Source organism: Marmota flaviventris, chromosome 8 (genome assembly GCF_047511675.1).
Source record: "Marmota flaviventris isolate mMarFla1 chromosome 8, mMarFla1.hap1, whole genome shotgun sequence".
Classification (NCBI taxonomy): Eukaryota; Metazoa; Chordata; class Mammalia; order Rodentia; family Sciuridae; genus Marmota; species Marmota flaviventris.
This window is the reverse complement of record NC_092505.1, coordinates 133,188,834-133,204,709: the sequence shown is the minus strand read 5'-3', so window position 1 is coordinate 133,204,709 and position 15,876 is coordinate 133,188,834. Positions and strand designations below refer to the sequence as shown.

General features: G+C 49.8%; 1 protein-coding gene across 10 annotated transcripts; it reads left to right on the top strand.

Moving 5' to 3' along the window:
* Window positions 1-920: 920 nt before the first annotated feature.
* Window positions 921-11,560, top strand: Hemk1 (HemK methyltransferase 1, mitochondrial release factors N(5)-glutamine). 10 transcript variants are annotated; one of them, XM_071615678.1, is made up of 13 exons: window positions 921-1,025; window positions 2,172-2,250; window positions 2,339-2,714; window positions 3,190-3,281; window positions 3,600-3,693; window positions 8,019-8,153; window positions 8,330-8,353; window positions 8,448-8,512; window positions 8,790-8,839; window positions 9,698-9,806; window positions 10,679-10,774; window positions 10,936-11,049; window positions 11,153-11,560. In XM_071615678.1, the coding sequence occupies exons 3-13, from the start codon at window positions 2,484-2,486 to the stop codon at window positions 11,187-11,189; spliced, it is 1,047 nt and encodes a 348-aa protein (XP_071471779.1). In that variant the 5' UTR covers window positions 921-1,025; window positions 2,172-2,250; window positions 2,339-2,483; the 3' UTR covers window positions 11,190-11,560. The 10 variants fall into 10 exon arrangements, with proteins under 10 accessions (XP_071471779.1, XP_071471784.1, XP_071471785.1 ...); XM_071615683.1 differs by having other exon boundaries at window positions 937-1,025; window positions 2,175-2,250; XM_071615684.1 differs by lacking the exon at window positions 921-1,025 and adding an exon at window positions 1,041-1,310 and having other exon boundaries at window positions 2,175-2,250.
* The last annotated feature ends 4,316 nt before the right edge of the window (window positions 11,561-15,876 follow it).

Here is a 15,876-nt window from a genome sequence, read left to right as displayed (position 1 = left end):
TGGGCTTGAGTTAACTCTAACAGGACCCTTTGCCGTGTGACCTTGAGCAAGCTGCCTCCCCTCCCTGTGTCTCGGCTTCCTACTCAGACCGGGGCTCTCGAGTGAGGACTCTGGTTAAATGACTCCAACCACCGGCGGGTGGAATTTTTATCTGGGTGGTATTTATTGGGTACCCCAACGCAGGCTAGTCTACCTATATCTCACAATACCTGAAATCTACAGCATGATCACTGCAAGAAGCCCTTAGACATCCTCCAGTGCAATGGCTTTCAAAGGAGTTTGGGGGGGGGGGGAGGCTGGAGCTGTGGCTCAGTGGCAGAGCGCTTACCTAGCATGTGTGAGGCACTGGGTTCGATCCTCAGCCCCACATATGAATAAATAAATAATAAAAAGGTCTATATCAACAACCAAAAAATATATATATATTTTTAAAAGGAGTTTATGGGGATCACGGGGTAGCTAGGTACAAACGCAGATGCCTGTGGCTCCTGGGGAGCCACGTGTTTAATAGTAGAGTGTTAATAGTGATCTAATTAGTATATTCTGGTAGGAGGTGTATTTCGTGAGACACTGCCATGAATTTTATAGAAAGAGCAACTGAGATCCAGAGAGGTCTGGGCGTCTGCCCCAAGCTTCATGACGAGTTGCTAATAGAATTAGAATTCGAACCCAGTTCTCTGGAGTTCTGCTTTTTCAGCTCCCTGCTCCAAATCCTATTAGCGAGAGAGAAGGTGAGGAGTGACCCTGGGGTCCGGTCACTACTGAATCTCGCCCCGGGTCATCACCCTCAGCCAGGTCCGGAATACTGGGTTCCTCTCCCCCAAATTGGGATCCGTTGGGAATACTGGAACCCACTATCCCACACTGAATACACAGTGAACCACACCTTGTCTCAGCCCACAGAGTATGTGAGACCACGCCCCTTGACATCGGGCCCGCGCTGGAACCTCAGTTAGTTGGTGACGACCCGCTCCGGCCTGCTCCTCGCCAGCCAGGTCCCTAAACGCCTGCTCCAGTCTTTCACGGTAGGCTGGATCCACATCCTTGCCGTGACCTTAAGGAATACCTGCCAGTCTGGGCCGCTAGGGTGCACCCCACACACGTCCCCGGACTTTCCCGCCCCTGGAGCCTTGGGCGTGGAGTTCACAGTATGCGGAGGAACTCAGAGACGTTAGGAACGCTGAAGCTGAATGACAAAGTCTGCCCGAGCCTTTTTTTGCCTGCGCGGACCCGGAAGCTGGGTATCCGAAGGAACACACTGAAGGCTACGCACGTCCGGAAACCGATACCGAGTGGTTTTCCCCAGGCCGGTGGGTGGGTAGGCGAGCAGCCCCGAGTGGGTGGAACAGCCCCTCTGGCAGGTGTGCACTATAGGTGGGGACCATGGTGTGTGCGCCTGGATTGCAACACCCTTGAGACCTGACCAGCTCCACCCGACTTAGTGCAGATGGAGAAGCAGACTTGTAGAGAGGCGGCCTTTTCGGGGTCATTGATAATGCCTATGCGGAGTTGGGAAGCAGGCTGTGTCCCATACTTAAATCTTTGGTTACTCCAAGGGCAGCGCACAGGTGGAGAGTTGCCTCTAGTGCGGCAGACCCGGATTCATGTCCTGCTCGGGACAGTTCCTAGCTGGGTGACGTTGGGAAGGTTGCTTCCCTTCCTGGATCCTGCTTATCTTTGAGGATGTAGCAATTAGAAGGTGATCGGTAAAAGCAAGTTTGGACCTTAGTCTGTCTGAAAGTAAAGGGACCACTGATTTAAGCCCTCAGTTAAACTTGTTTGTGAACATTTAAATATAAACTTTTCAGTTTTTTTAGCTGGCCATTTATGCTAACATCTGGGATTATGGGTTAAATTAGAGGGAAACTTTCGGCTCAATGACAGGAAGTGCCAAATGTCACAAGCAAATCTCCTAAACCAGGCAGTCTCCCACTTATAACATTAGTTAAAGCTTGTAACATGGAGCCCTTGCTGTGTGATAAGCTGGTGCAGGTTCTTGACATTCATGGACGAATGCACTTCTCACTGTGGGGTTATTTCTCCCATTTTATGGATGAGGAAACTGAAAATCAGAAATAATGACTTGCCCAAGGTCACACATGCTAGGAGAAGACACAGATCTGTCCTACCTCCAAACCCATGTTGTGACCCACCACTAGCCTATTTATTAGCAGGGACAGCTACTGGTTCAGCCCACTTCACCTGAAAATGTGAAGAGAACAACTGTCTAAGACAAGAAGAGTCTAATAGGTAGGTAAGAGTCAAAATGGAGTTAAGGCAGAGTAAGAGCATGCCCCTTTTCAGGCAACTTTTGATTCTCCTGTCTTTTCCCCCTAAGGTGGTACCCACATCTGAGGACCAGAACCATTTTGGGGAGCCAAAGCCAGTGACTTCTCTACTTCCCTCTCCTAGCACCTACCTCACCTGACATTTCAAGGAAGACTTGGAAACTGGGAGCACTCCAGGCAGCTTTTCCCTAAGCCATGAAGCTTTGGGCCCAAATGCTATGGGCCCTCCTTTCTGGCCCTGGGAGAAGGAGGGGAGGCATCCGAGGCTTGGCATTCAGCTCCTGGCAGTCCCACCCACCTCTGGCTGGGCTGTTGAGTCCCACAGGGTTGGTCAGCCACTGGACAAGGGTCTTTGAAAAGAGAGGCATTCCAGAAGCCAGAGAATCCAGTGAGTACATCGTGGCCCATGTCCTCGGAGCCAAAACAGTTAAGTACAGTATTGTCAGGAGGGCAGGAAGAGGGATGAAGGAGGGCTCTATGGAAGAGACATTGGGCTTTTTTCTTTACCATGAGATTTAGCTAAAGCTGATGGGATTTTTCTTTTCAATTTTCTTTCATTGTAGATGAATACAGTACCTATATTTTATTTATTTATTCATTCATTTATTTTATTTGTTTATGTTTATATGGTGCTGAGGATCAAACCCAGTGCCTCACATGAACTTGGGTTGTAGCTCTACCACTGAGCTACAACCCAAGTTCCTGATGGGATTTTTCTGAATAAATGTCTTAGGCAGATACTTATTTATTTATCCAACAAACTGTTAAAACATGCACCTGGCACTAGTAATTTGGGGGTGACTAAGGTGACCAGCACTGGACACACAGGCGTTGTCCACATAACCTGGATTTGGGTCCCTAGATCAGGAAAGCCAGCTACTCACATTCTCTGTTAGTACAGTTTCAGAGCCTGAAGCCAGTACTTTGGACACAGCCCCTGACTCCTCAGCAACTGCAGTGTATCCAGGTTCTGTGTAGCCGCCGATTGCAGAGGTGGGTGCCCAAGGGTGAGACCTGAGGACTCTATATGGGTAGCAAGGGTCCAGCCTCCCCTAGCCCCACCAAGTTCGTGGTTAGGGAAGAAGAAAGCATCAAAGAACTAGGCAGGTATTGGGATGATGAAGTAGCAAGAGGGAGCCATGTAGTAAATAGGAAGAAGGAAGAGAGGACAGGTCTAGGCTAGGTATCCCAGGGCACTGGGTTATGGCTCTGCCTGACAGCTTTGACTACAAGTGATATTTATTCTTCAACACAAACATGGTCCTATTTGTCTTGGCTCTGGTGCTAACCACCTAATTTCCCCCTCTGTAGGGTACCTGTGCAGTACATCCTTGGGGAGTGGGACTTTCGGGGGCTTAGTCTGAAGATGTTGCCCCCAGTGTTCATTCCTCGGCCAGAAACAGAGGTGAGTGAGTGTCCTTCCAGGACAGGATAGAATAGGGATGACTAGGGTTCATAGTATTTGTCTTGCCCAAGATGTCCTCCAGGGGGTGCTGGTGTCCCATGACAGCCATTCTCAGGGGCAGTGCTCTTCTAGACATGGGTCTCCTTGCTGGCTGTGTTGGCCAAACCAAGAAGATAGAGGACTCCTGTTGATCCCCTTGACTCTTGACATTCCAAGCCATCACCCCAGGTCCCAGAGCTGGCTGCATCCCAGAGTGCTCCAAGTAGTGCTGTTCAAGTGCTTGCCTGTTTCTGTAGGAGCTATCTTATGGGCCCATGGACACCTAACCCATGGGAATCAAATGCCCTCTAGCAGTTTCCTAGGTGGCATGGGGGAGGTAGAGAGGGTTCTAGCTGGATGCTCATAGGAAGGTCTCTGCCCCCTCTGGGCACAGATAATAAGATTGGGCCTTCTGACCAGTGGATCTGTGGCTTGGAGGACCTCTTGGGTCCACTGCCTTGATAGGTAATCACCTATATCCATTCTTCAAATTACTCAAACTGGGAATGTGTGCTACAGACAAGCTGTCCCTTGGGAAGGTACTCTGATCCTGGGAGAGATGGTTTCTGTGATCCTTCTTGGACATCTCTGTTACTTTGTGAATGGCAGAGCAGGTAGTCTGAGAGAGTAGATACAGGGTGGAACAGGCCTGGGTGGGGCCTAGTGGGCAAGCCAGAGGATACCAAATTCTTATAAGGTTGTTTCTATAAAAGTATCTAGTCACAAACATTCCTGGGAAAGGTCAGGACTCTTTCACTTGCCCTAGATAGAGTCCCAGAGTAAACCCTCCCGCCTCCCCACTCTCAAAGCCTCTGTCTCCCAGTCAAAGAAAGCTTTATCCCTCACCTCCACATCATATGGTTTGGAGACAGGATCCTTGCCTTACTTCCCAGTGTCAGGGAAGAGGCAGTAGGAAATCTGAGGCCTTGATGGAGTCATATGGCTTTTAAAGGAGGGGGGTATGGGGATAGTTCTAAGACTTCTTGACTCTTTACATAGGTGTGTTCCATCTAGGATTGGCATGACCCAAGGTGGGTTGCAGAGACCTGGAGCAGGATGTAGCCTATCACCTGCAGGCTTTTGGCTTCCCCAGACATGTAGCTTCTGGCTAGGAGGTTACTTGCCATCCCCTGAAGCTGCCAAGGGTCAGAGAATGGGAGTGTATCTATCATGGTAACCTTTGAGTCCCCTCAGAATTGACCTGACACCAGCCACAGTTCTGGAATTTGAGTGTTGAGTATGAACTTCTAGCTTCTATTTGGTCCCCCTTTCTTGGTTGAGTGTGGACCAGGAGCACAGCTTTACTACAAGAGGTGGGGAAGAAGAGAGATGCTGTGGTTGGAAGGCCAGGTCCTCGTCTCGTTGTAGACATTTCTGAGAATTCACCAGGTTTGCCCCATGTGAAGCCACACTGGGGCCGGGTGCCTTACCAAGAACTCAAGAGGACGTGGCCTGTGGCAGGGCATGGGGAAAATGGGTGCAGGGGAGGGATCATGGTGTCTGTATTCTTTCCATCCATTGAAGGGTGGTTTCTGATGATGGATGATGAAGTCTGAAGAGCAAGATTGCAAGTGCCTTGTGGCCTAATGAGTTGGGTTTTCCCTGGGGGCGATAAGGTAGCTGAGTTTCCCATGTGGCAGTATGTACAGTAGGAAACCCAAGGCTGGGGTATGAGCCATCTGGCTTTGCCTGATGTGGTGAGGCAGTTTGGGGTGTGGGAGGCTCAGTGCTTTTTCTATGATTGGTTTTGGGGGGCAATGCCTCCTTCCTGGGGCTCTCCCACTAGAGATATGATCCTAATGGAGGGTCCTCAGGTCCTGCCAAATTCTTAGGCCAACCTACGCATGTGAATGCAGTGGTTCCAGGCAGAGTCAACAACAGCCTGCTTCTTGCCTCCTTCCTATATGTCTCTATCCCTCTATCTCACCATATTCTTGGATTCTTCCCATGTTCACCTGGAGGAGATATCCTAGGGCTGTGACCAGCTCATCTTTCAGCCTCCCCCAAAGAAGGTCTATACTTTTGGGGAAGAAGAAGTTTCTAGATTTCCTGCTGGTTCCTTGGACACTTGGCTTCTCTCTGTGCCCCTCCAGATGGCCCTATAACCAAAATGAGGTTCCTATGGTCTAGAGTGGAAAGGAGAGCAACAGGCCACTAGTGGCCAGTCTGTCAGCCTTGCACCCTACCCCGTTCACATAGGTGTCTGAGGTTGTGGGTCTTATAGATAGCTGGTCAGTGTGGCTAGATGAGGGGTCATCCATCAGCCACAGTGGGCTGTCTGTGGTCAGCAAACCAAAAGAGGCTCAGGCCCCTCACAAATCTCCATCACCCTGCCAGCCTTTCAGCATGTGGCCTCACCACAGTCTCTCAACCACAGCCCTGGACTGCACACTCTATACCAGTTGAAGCCTATGTACTCAGCTTGCTAAGAGCACTGCAGTGGTCCCTAGCCATGCCTAGCACAGGACCAGTGAATGGAAAACTTCCTGTTGGAGCTGAGCTCTCTAAGCTGTAGGCAATGGCTTTTTTTTTTAATTACAGAAGGAACTCAGAACAGGGATGGCTGGACCCACTGCCAACTTCTGCCTACTTTAAACTTGTTATTTTTGGAATGGATAAGTTTTGCTACTGAGGTATCTCAGTAGCAAAAATAAAAAAGTATCTCATCCAGGAAGGATGAGATACTTTTTGGGACTCAGCATGACCAACTTATAAGGCTAATGAGTGATCTGGAGCTTTTTGTTCCTTTGGACCTAAATGATCACATTGGGGGTTTAGGAGGACCTGGGGGTATAAGACTTGGAGGGTGGCTTCCCCAGGCCAAGGAAAGCTTATCTAGCACTTGGAAAGCAGCCAGGGGACACCACTGCAGGCCAAGCCCTGCCAGTATGGATCAAACTCCAGGTCTTCCCATCATGGAGTCTGGTGAAAGACACAAACCCCATTCTTGACCTTAGATGAGGATGGGGAAAGTTAGGGTGGAAAGAACCTGGCTAGGAGCTGAGAAAGCTTTCTGGAGAAATTTGGCTTCTCTTCTGAAGAAAGAAGCACCCACATGCTTGTCCCTTCTCTCTTTCCTCCAGTTTCCTGAGCCAGTCTTGCCTGGGAGCTGAAATCCCAGGAGTCCTAAGTCTCTTGTGGGCTCTTCTGCCCACATTTAAAGGGGTGCCTTTGAGTAGGAGCTACACTGTCCTTTCTTTGCTCTATGCCTGTCTATGCAGGACCCCCACTGTTGATTGGAAATGTTTCAGCCATAGGACAGCAACGGCTGTCTACCTCTTGCCCCATCCTATGTCAGCTTGCATACACTGTCTCTTCAGGCAGCAGATGGTGAGTTGAGACTTGAAACCTTCTTTTTTCATAAGTGATTATATCTTAAAGTGTCCTCCTACTGCTAAGGTGGGTACAGTAAAGTCAGTCACCTCCTCCCACACACATACCCTTTATCCCACGCTCTTTGTATACCACAACTCCCTTCAGATATGTCCTTACTCTACAGAGGGAATTTCCTTTTGATCTTTGGTGTAGAGCCTCCCTAGGGGCCTCCCAGAAGCTGGGGACACCCCAGCCCCTGATTCTCTTTCTCTTTCTTTCCCTTTCTTTCTTACTTGCTTGCTTGTACTTGAACCCAGGGCATTTTGCATGTTAGGCAAATGCTCTACCACTGAGCTGCATCCTCTGCCTCTTGATCTTGATTGCTATGAGCCACAGGCCGTGCTCCAGGAGAAGTCTTGACCTTGGGCTTCAGTTTCCTTGTGGGCCAGTTGTGAGGATCTAACAGATTAATACAGGGAAAGCTTTGGGAGCAGGGCCAGGCACAGAGGGAGTGGCCAGGAGGCATCAGGCATGGATCTTTGCATTTCTGTGATCACAAAATGGGAGGATGTCTGGAAAGTGCTTTGCTGAGGTTTATTGTGCACTTCCTGTGTGTGCAGGATCAATGTTTCATGAACATGACTCGGTTTAATCCTTACCACAGTCCCATGAAGAGGGTTATCCTCTACTATGCTGAATTTTACAGATGGGGGAGGGTTACCCAACAGTCACATACACCCTGGCCATTACAGACCAGTCCTTGCTGAGGATAGCCAAGTTGCTATTGTCTCAGTAACTGACCTGAGGCATGAAGATGCTGGGTGACCTACCCATGCCCCCAGCTGACATAAAGTTCAATCTGACTTTGCTCAGTCCTCTTTCTATATTCACACTGGCACTAAACTGCTTGGGTGTCTTTGCCAAGTTGGCAGGTTGGCACCAACGCTGATCCAGGCCCCTCTGCCTCACAGGAACTTGTTGAATGGGTACTGGAGGAGGTGGCCCAGAGGCCCAATGTGGTAGAAGCCCAAGGTGGTCCCCTCATTCTGGAGGTGGGCTGTGGATCAGGAGCCATCTCCCTCAGCCTACTGAGCCAACTCCCTCAGGTAAGCCCTCTCTACATCCCTTGCCTTACTCTGGTCAGACTGGGAGTGATACGCACTGTCCCTCCCTTTGGTCCTTCCCACATCTCTTTGCTAGAAGCACGTGAGGGAAAGGATAGGATTGCTTCCAGCCCAGCATGGTCACAGCCTCTAACTCTCATCCCCATCTGTTTGGGTAGATCCTGGCCAGAGAGGAAAAAGCTGTTAAGTATTTCCCTTCTCTTCTGGTGGGGGATGCTGGTGATTGGACCTGGCATCTCCCAACACTCTGTCTCCCATCATTTGTTCTTGGGGCAGAGCCAAGTCATTGCTGTGGATAAAGAGGAAGCTGCCATCAATCTGACCTATGAGAATGCTCAGAGGTAAGTAGGCTGGGACAGCCAGAGGGTCAGCATAGGGGAGTTGGATTTTGGGGCATGAACTTGACTCTTATTCAAATATCAACCCACTGAAGTCTGATGTCTGCTCCCAAGGAAGGAGATGCAATACGGGTGGCCTGGCATGGGTCCCACAGGGTGTGAATGGATGCTGAACACTGAATATTTGCTGGTTCATGAAAGGTTCACTATCCCTTCTGATCCTTGTAGCCAAGGGTTGGGATCTGCCACCTGTACTCACCCCACCTTCCCATCTCTTCAGGCTTCGGTTGCAGGACAGGATTCAGATCATCCCCTTTGATGTGACCTCAGGTACTCTCTCCCACCCATCTTCCTTGGAGTGGGGATCCTGAATACAGGGGATTCTGGGTGGATGAGGCACTCTATTGGGGGAGGGTTACCCAACAGTCACATATACCCTGGCCATTACAGACCAGTCCTTGCTGACGATATCCAAGTTGCTATTTTCTCAGTAATTGACCTGACCCATGAGAGGACCTTCTTCCTCCCCCATAACTAATGATTTGAACTAGGGCTTACTTGTTGACAAGCAATAAGTAAGATCAAACAAAAGCCTTTAGGGCCAAAATATGTAAGTGCCCTCCCCACCTCTGGCCTGGGAAGAAGTGGCCCAGCACTGTATAGCACAGCCTCAGCTTTTACATAGTGTCCTCGGGTTTCCAATTCCATTTCTGGTTCCATTGCATTACCATGGAGTCTCTGAGCCTCATGTGGAGCGTCATACACTTGGTATAGTAGCTGTCAAAGGGTGGGTCAAAGAAACAGAGCCATCAGAAGTTGCTGACTCTCTAGGTACTTTCAGACCATATTGGCTGTAAGGCAGTGTGGCAAGACCAGTAGGGCTGCAGAAGACAGAGGCTTTTGCTTTGCCTAGGTGATCAGAGAGGTGGCACTTGAAATGAATCTTGGTTAATAAGGTTTTGGCAGGAAGGAGAAAGAGGTAGGACATCCTGAGTGAAAAGCTTCATGTCAGCATGTCCATTCCTGACTGAGCTGCTCTTTAGGGACTCTGGACCCAAATCAGCAAATCTAGCTTATCAGGTCTAGAGGAAAATATGGCTTGGAAAGAGGCACATGGTGGCAGGTAGAGTTAATACCTTTATCTGTCAGTGGAAAGTTCATGTTGTATGTTTCCTTCTTTGACCATAGTGGGGAGCTGGACACACCTTTTGCCCTGGGGCCCCATGGACCTGATTGTCAGCAACCCTCCCTATATCTTCCACCACGACATGGAGCAGCTGGCCCCAGAGATCCGAAGGTGCTGGGGAGTGGGTGGAATGAGAGGGCAAGCCCTGAGAAAGCCTAGTAGAATCGGTCCTCCCCGGATGACCACACCATCTATAGGGGTAAGGTGAGAGCTGAAAGGAGCAGTGGTTTTGAGAGGTACGTCTACAGCCCACAGGCACACCTTGCTTCAACTTCCACCTTCCCACTTGACTCCTGGGTGCCCTTTAACTTCCCTTAGCCTCAGTTTCCTACTTATGCAGGGGTAGTGACTATGGTTTGCAGGGCCATGGGGAGGACTCAGTGACAACTCTAAAGCACTGGACACAGTGAGGGCTCATAGAAGGTTCTCAGTAGATGTCTATGTCATTTTACAGAAGAATGAGGCCCAGAGAGGGAAGATGCCTTGTCTACGGGCCTCTGTGGGCTTAGTGGGAAGGCTGGGTCTAAAACCCTCCTTCAGGCTTTGTACCAAGCCATCCTATTTTTGCATGAGCTGAGAACCAGGGGTAGCCAAGGACCTCCTAGGTGGGTCAATGACAATAGGGGTTGGGTTGCTCGCTCCTCCTTTCTAGGCTCTCAAGGGTGGTTAAGGATAGCCCTAGACCTTCCCACTAGGAGCAGGAATAGCCCTGTGGTAGGGAGACCCGCACACCTTGGGGCCTGTCTATCAGTGGAATTCAGCAAGGATGCCTGGCATTGCTTGTTGGGACTGCTGCCCACAGGAGTAGGGAAGTAAAAGCTGCCATCCCTTTGAGTACCACTTTCTCTAGGTCTTCACACTTGCCTCTCAGCCCAGAATGTAAGTGCCACTGGGCCTTTTTGTGGAGGCCCTTCCTATTTCCTTATCATTTTTCAGACACACTCCCCCACCAGGGTTTCACTTGCCACTGTTTTCCCATCTAGCTATGAAGACCCAGTGGCCCTGGATGGTGGGGAAGAAGGCATGGACATCATTACCCATATCCTGACCCTGGCACCCCAATTCCTGAAGGACTCTGGGTACGGATGGGATGGGTGTTCTAGGTCTATCCACAGTAGCCTCTTCCACTCCCAATGTGTGCTGGGCATGCCCTGGAAGTCATTCTTCCCCCACCTCTCTCAGCCCAGACAACCCCAAACTGAAAATCCCAGTTGAACCAATGTATTTCCCTTTCATGTAGAAGCATCTTTTTGGAAGTAGAACCGAGGCACCCAGAGCTCGTCAGCAACTGGCTTCAGAGTCATCCTGACCTGTGCCTCAATCTTGTGGCTGTACGTAGGGACTTCTGTGGGAGGTAAGCTCTACCCCTCATTTCCCCAAGTGCACTATTTCCACCCTCTGTGCATTTGTTCCCTAGAGCACAGGCAGTAACCAGTTTCTTGCCACTGTCTCCTCAGGCCCCGGTTCCTGCATGTCCAGAGGTCTGGGCCATAGTGTGTCTATCATGTGGATGCTTGGCTAGGGCCCCAGCCTGACTGAATGCCTGGCTGACCATTTCTTCTTGGAATGCTGCTAAGAGGGAGATGAATGGTGCTTTCCAGAAACCCAGGTGCTTGTAGCATTTCCCATTGTTCTGTGATTCCCCATGTTTTACGTTTCTAGAAAACTTGGAAACAAGGATGAGGATGTGCTTCCTGAACAGCCAAGGGCAGGGACATCTAATTTGGCTCAGAAGCTGGGCAGACCCTAGTTCCGAATTAGCTCCATCAAATCAGAGTGGTCAAGGGCAGGTTGCTCTGTGTTTCTGTTAGTGGAATTGCTGTGGAGATATTGGGAAGTAAAGTATTGAGACTGACAAATGGTGACCCAGTGTTTTTGTTGTGATTTATGGGGCCCTGTCCTCTTTTTTTTTTATTTTTTTTTTTTTATTTTTTTTTGGCAGACACAACATCTTTGTTTGTATGTGGTGCTGAGGATTGAACCCAGGCCGCATGCATGCCAGGCGATCACGCTACCACTTGAGCCACATCCCCAGCCCCAGGGCCCTGTCTTCTTAACCCCAGGTAGTGATAGGGATGAGAGCTTCCTCCTGTCCCAACAAGGCTGGCTATCAGTCCCTTGCCTGGTGGGTGGGTGGGACATAGTATGAGGAAGCATAGAGGCACACACTCTTAACCTTGGATACCATAGGGCCCTGCACTCCTCAGATGGACTTAGTCCTCCACTGCCCTGAGTGCATGCACACATACTTTTCTAACTGGGCCTAGCCTCTGAGCATAGGAACCTCATCAGAACTTCAACTGAGGGTTGCCTGCTTACTCCCTGGAAGGGATGGGGCTAGGGGTCTTTGACACTCAATTCTGGGTCACACACCAACATTCATTTAACTGAAGGTTTGAGCCAGTGAAGGTGATCAGGGTTTTTGTTTATTTTTATTTCCATAGCTTTTAGCTGAATATCCTTTCCAAGTTTCTCTGGATGGGGCTGGAAGAATGAGAAGCTAAGACAGTACGTACCAAGTTATGGCCTCCACCCAGCTCCTTCCTTAAGCTAGTCTGGTAGATTCATGGCAACCAGGAGGACCAAAGACCAGCACTCCTGTCAACAGTAATAGGAAACTTCTGGTTGCAAATGTCGATTTGAAACTATATCAGAGTGAGTACCAAGGAGACCCAGCAGGCTCATTCTGCCAGACCTCTCCCCCATGCCCTGGTACTTTCATGGGCCTGACCTGAAGTGCTTTAGCCAGAGGCAGGTGGTCTGGTGGGCAGTATCTTCTGTTGGAGTCAGTAGTGCTGAATTCTAGGACTGGGTCTTGCATTTACCAATGCAGGCTTCTTTCCTCTGTGAATCTGGCTCTTCTAAGCCCAAGGGCAATGCAAAGCAGAAGCCTCACTTTACTCTTGGTCAGCCAAGTAGAGCTTTCATGCCCACTATCCAGATGGTATCATAGGAGGTAGCCAAGTGGAAACAAGAACTTAGGTTCCAGCCTTAAGGTAGTCTATATTCCTGGAGTCATACCAGGCCTGGATGATACCCAATGCTATGGTGAGGGGAGGGGAGGGGAGTTCACCTGTAGAGGCCATGCTGCAGGTCCCAGAGCCCTGGTGTTCTGTCCCAACCTTGAACTTTTCCACATAGCTGCTATATAAGGAACCTGGGAGGGCAAGGCTCCTTATTTCCTGAGCGAGCCCCCATGCCTTCCAAAGTCCCCCCCCCCTTTTTTTTTTCTCTTTCCCTTTCTTTCCACTGTCTGTGCTCTTTGGCTCTTCAGAAGCATTTCAGGGCAGCCGCCATAACCTCCTAGCTGTCTGGTACACCCTTGTTCCTCCAGCTTGGGATACACCTCTACCAATGCTGGCCTCCTTGATAGTCTCACCCTGCTGTCCTCAAGCCCATGACTAAGGAAGGGCCTTGGCAAACATGTAGGTATGGCACCCAAGAGAGTGTAATGATGGAGAATGACAGTGAAGGGGCAGCTGGGGTCATTGGAGCAGGAACCACCCTGGGGACAACTTCCTTCCTAGAAAAATATGGGGCTTGACTCCACTGGGAAAAAGGTCTAAGCCAAGTGAATTGGCAAAGCAGTGCCTTAAGCCTGTACCCACAACTTGATTGGGTCCTGGATGTGGAGCTGTGATGTGGAAGATCTATCAGCCTGGATTCACATTCTGTAGTCTGCCCCTCACCAGGATGAGACCTTGGGCAGATGACTTCACCTTTTCAGCCTTGGCTTCCAGGCCCAGCAATATGGGACCAGAGTGCTTTATTTTATAGGATATTTGTGAGGGGGCCCATGAACTGCATTTTTCTTGCAGGTGTTTTGATCGTCTGCAAACAAGAGAACAGACTGGAATGCCCTCCTGCATCACATGCTCAGCACTGATGTAAGGCAGGCATAGACAGTAATAGGAAACTTCTGGTAGGCAAATGTCGATTTGAAACTGGATCAGAGTGGTTACCAAGACAGTCTGGAAAGGAGGGACATCAGGGATTTCAGTCCTGTATTCATAACTTCTCTCTGCCCTCTGGAGATGGAACCACTGAGAGGCTGGCAGCCTACATCTCCCTTTAGCCCCTCCTCACCAGGGCCAGAGTGTCCTAAGGCCTAGGCCAGGGCAGCTAGTGGCTTCACTTAGGGCAAACCAGGCTCACCAGCCCTGTCCCCCACCCCCACCCACCCCGCCCTTAGTCCTGAGGCTAGAGCCAGAGACTTTAGCCATGTTTTCTGGTACATGTCAAAGAAGACCTTGAGGCCAGAACATGTGGAGCGGATGGTACAGTCCAGGCTCTGCAAGCTCCTGAGGTCTTGAGGGATGTCCCTATTGCTCACCCAGCCTCCTTAAACATGAGCCCAGAACCTGGGTAGCAGGTATAGGAGTCCTTCTTCAAGGTACTCTGAGAAAGAATTCCACTTGTTCCTCTGACAACTGCGGTCTTGTCTCACAGTTTGGTGCTTCCCTAAGCCATCCTTGGTTTTCTTCATGGAGCTTATTGAAATGTGCTGCTTTATTGAAATGTGCCACCAAACCCCTAACTGCAAGAAATATACCCTTTCCTACCCCCTGACTCCCATTTGAACCCTGGTCCATCACTTGCTCCCAATCTCTGTCCTAAATCCTTGGCTGACTCCCTATGACCTAGGTAGGGATGGTGTCTGTGCAGAATCCAGGTCTGAAGAGGTCAGGGAGGATGGCTGTGGGAAAGGCCCTGGGAATCCCTTCCTGGCCCCATTAGTGCTGAGTAAGTGAACAAAGGGTTTGACTCTTGACAGGTTTGAGAACTGCTGGCTTAAGGTGGGAACCCATTTAACTTCTACAGACCTGCATGCCTTTTCTTTTCCCATCTGCCTTTAGATTATTTTTTCTGCTGCCCTGGACTTCGGCCTTCTTGTATTACCCTCCACCCTCTAAACACACCTTCCCTTTGTCCTGTCAGTGCTTCCATCAGAGTGCTGTTGCTCACCACTCACCCTCCAAGCTCCAACACAAATGCTGCCTCCTTTGGGACACCTGCCCTGACCTCTGTGTTCTCCCCACCTGCCCCTAACCTATATCTTTGCTGGTGCCAATGACATTCTGTCCCATACATTTGGAAACCTGCCTGTCTTGCTTATCTCCCTGGAGCCCCCTGTGAGTCTGGCATACTCAAGTTCATTAAATGTCCACAGTGCCTACATTTTCTAGGATAGGGCTAGAACTTCTCATTTGGCCCACATCTGACCTGATGGCAACTCTCATGAATTTCAGTCAGCAGAGAGGAAGCCGTGAGGGCCTGGCTTCCTGCCTGAGTCAGGCAGCTGTTCAGGTTGAGCCATGGCTGCTTTGAGGGCTCAAGTGCACCTGATCCCTGCATGACAGTCACGCCAGGAGAACAGGCTGTCCTTGGCGGCAGCAGGGTCAGGCACCAAGTTTCCTGGAGGGTGGTAGCTAGGACAGTGGCCTGATCCTCCTTTAAGACTCTTCTGCCAAGGATAAGAGTCCTATACTGTACTGAGACTGGCAAAGCAACCCTGTCCTCCTCTCAGAATAATAGCCTCCAAAGATGCCCATGTCCTAATCTTCCAAAGCTGGAACTGTTACCTTATGTGGCAAAAGGAACTTTGCAGGTATAATTAAGGATGGAAATATTGTCCTGGATTGTAATTAAACTCAGTTTAATCATAAGGGTCTTCTTTATATGAAGGAGGCAGGAATATTTACTGGAGAAGTTGTGACAATGAAAGTAGAGGTCAAGGTGATGCAATTGCTAGAGGAAGGGGCCATGAGCCAAGGAATGCAGACAGCCTGACCTCCCCTAGAGCCCCAGGAAAAAATGCAGTCCTGTGATACCTTGATTTTAAGCCCAGTGAAACTGAATTTGGACTTTTAACCTCTAGAAATGTAAGGCGATAATTATGGAGGTTTTTTTTCTTTTGTTGTTGTTGCTGTTGTTTTCTTTTGTAGTATTGGAGACTGAATTCAGAGTTATTCTACCACTGAACTACATCCTCAACCCTTTTCAAACATTATTTTAGGGCTGGGTTGTGGCTCAGTGGTAGAGTGCTCGCCTAGCATGTGTGAGGCCCTGGGTTCCATCCTCAGCACCACATAAAAATAAAACGAAGATGGGGGCTGGGGATGTGGCTCAAGCGGTAGCGCACTCGCCTGGCATGCGTGCGGCCTGAGTTCGATCCTCAGCA

Coding starts and splice junctions, on each gene's coding strand:
- Hemk1 (XM_071615678.1), top strand. CDS start 2,484: ATGAAGCTTTGGGCCCAAATGCTATGGGCCCTCCTTTCTGGCCCTGGG. Junction 3,694..8,018: donor TTCCTCGGCCAGAAACAGAG/GTGAGTGAGTGT, acceptor TCTGCCTCACAG/GAACTTGTTGAATGGGTACT. Junction 10,775..10,935: donor CAATTCCTGAAGGACTCTGG/GTACGGATGGGA, acceptor CCTTTCATGTAG/AAGCATCTTTTTGGAAGTAG.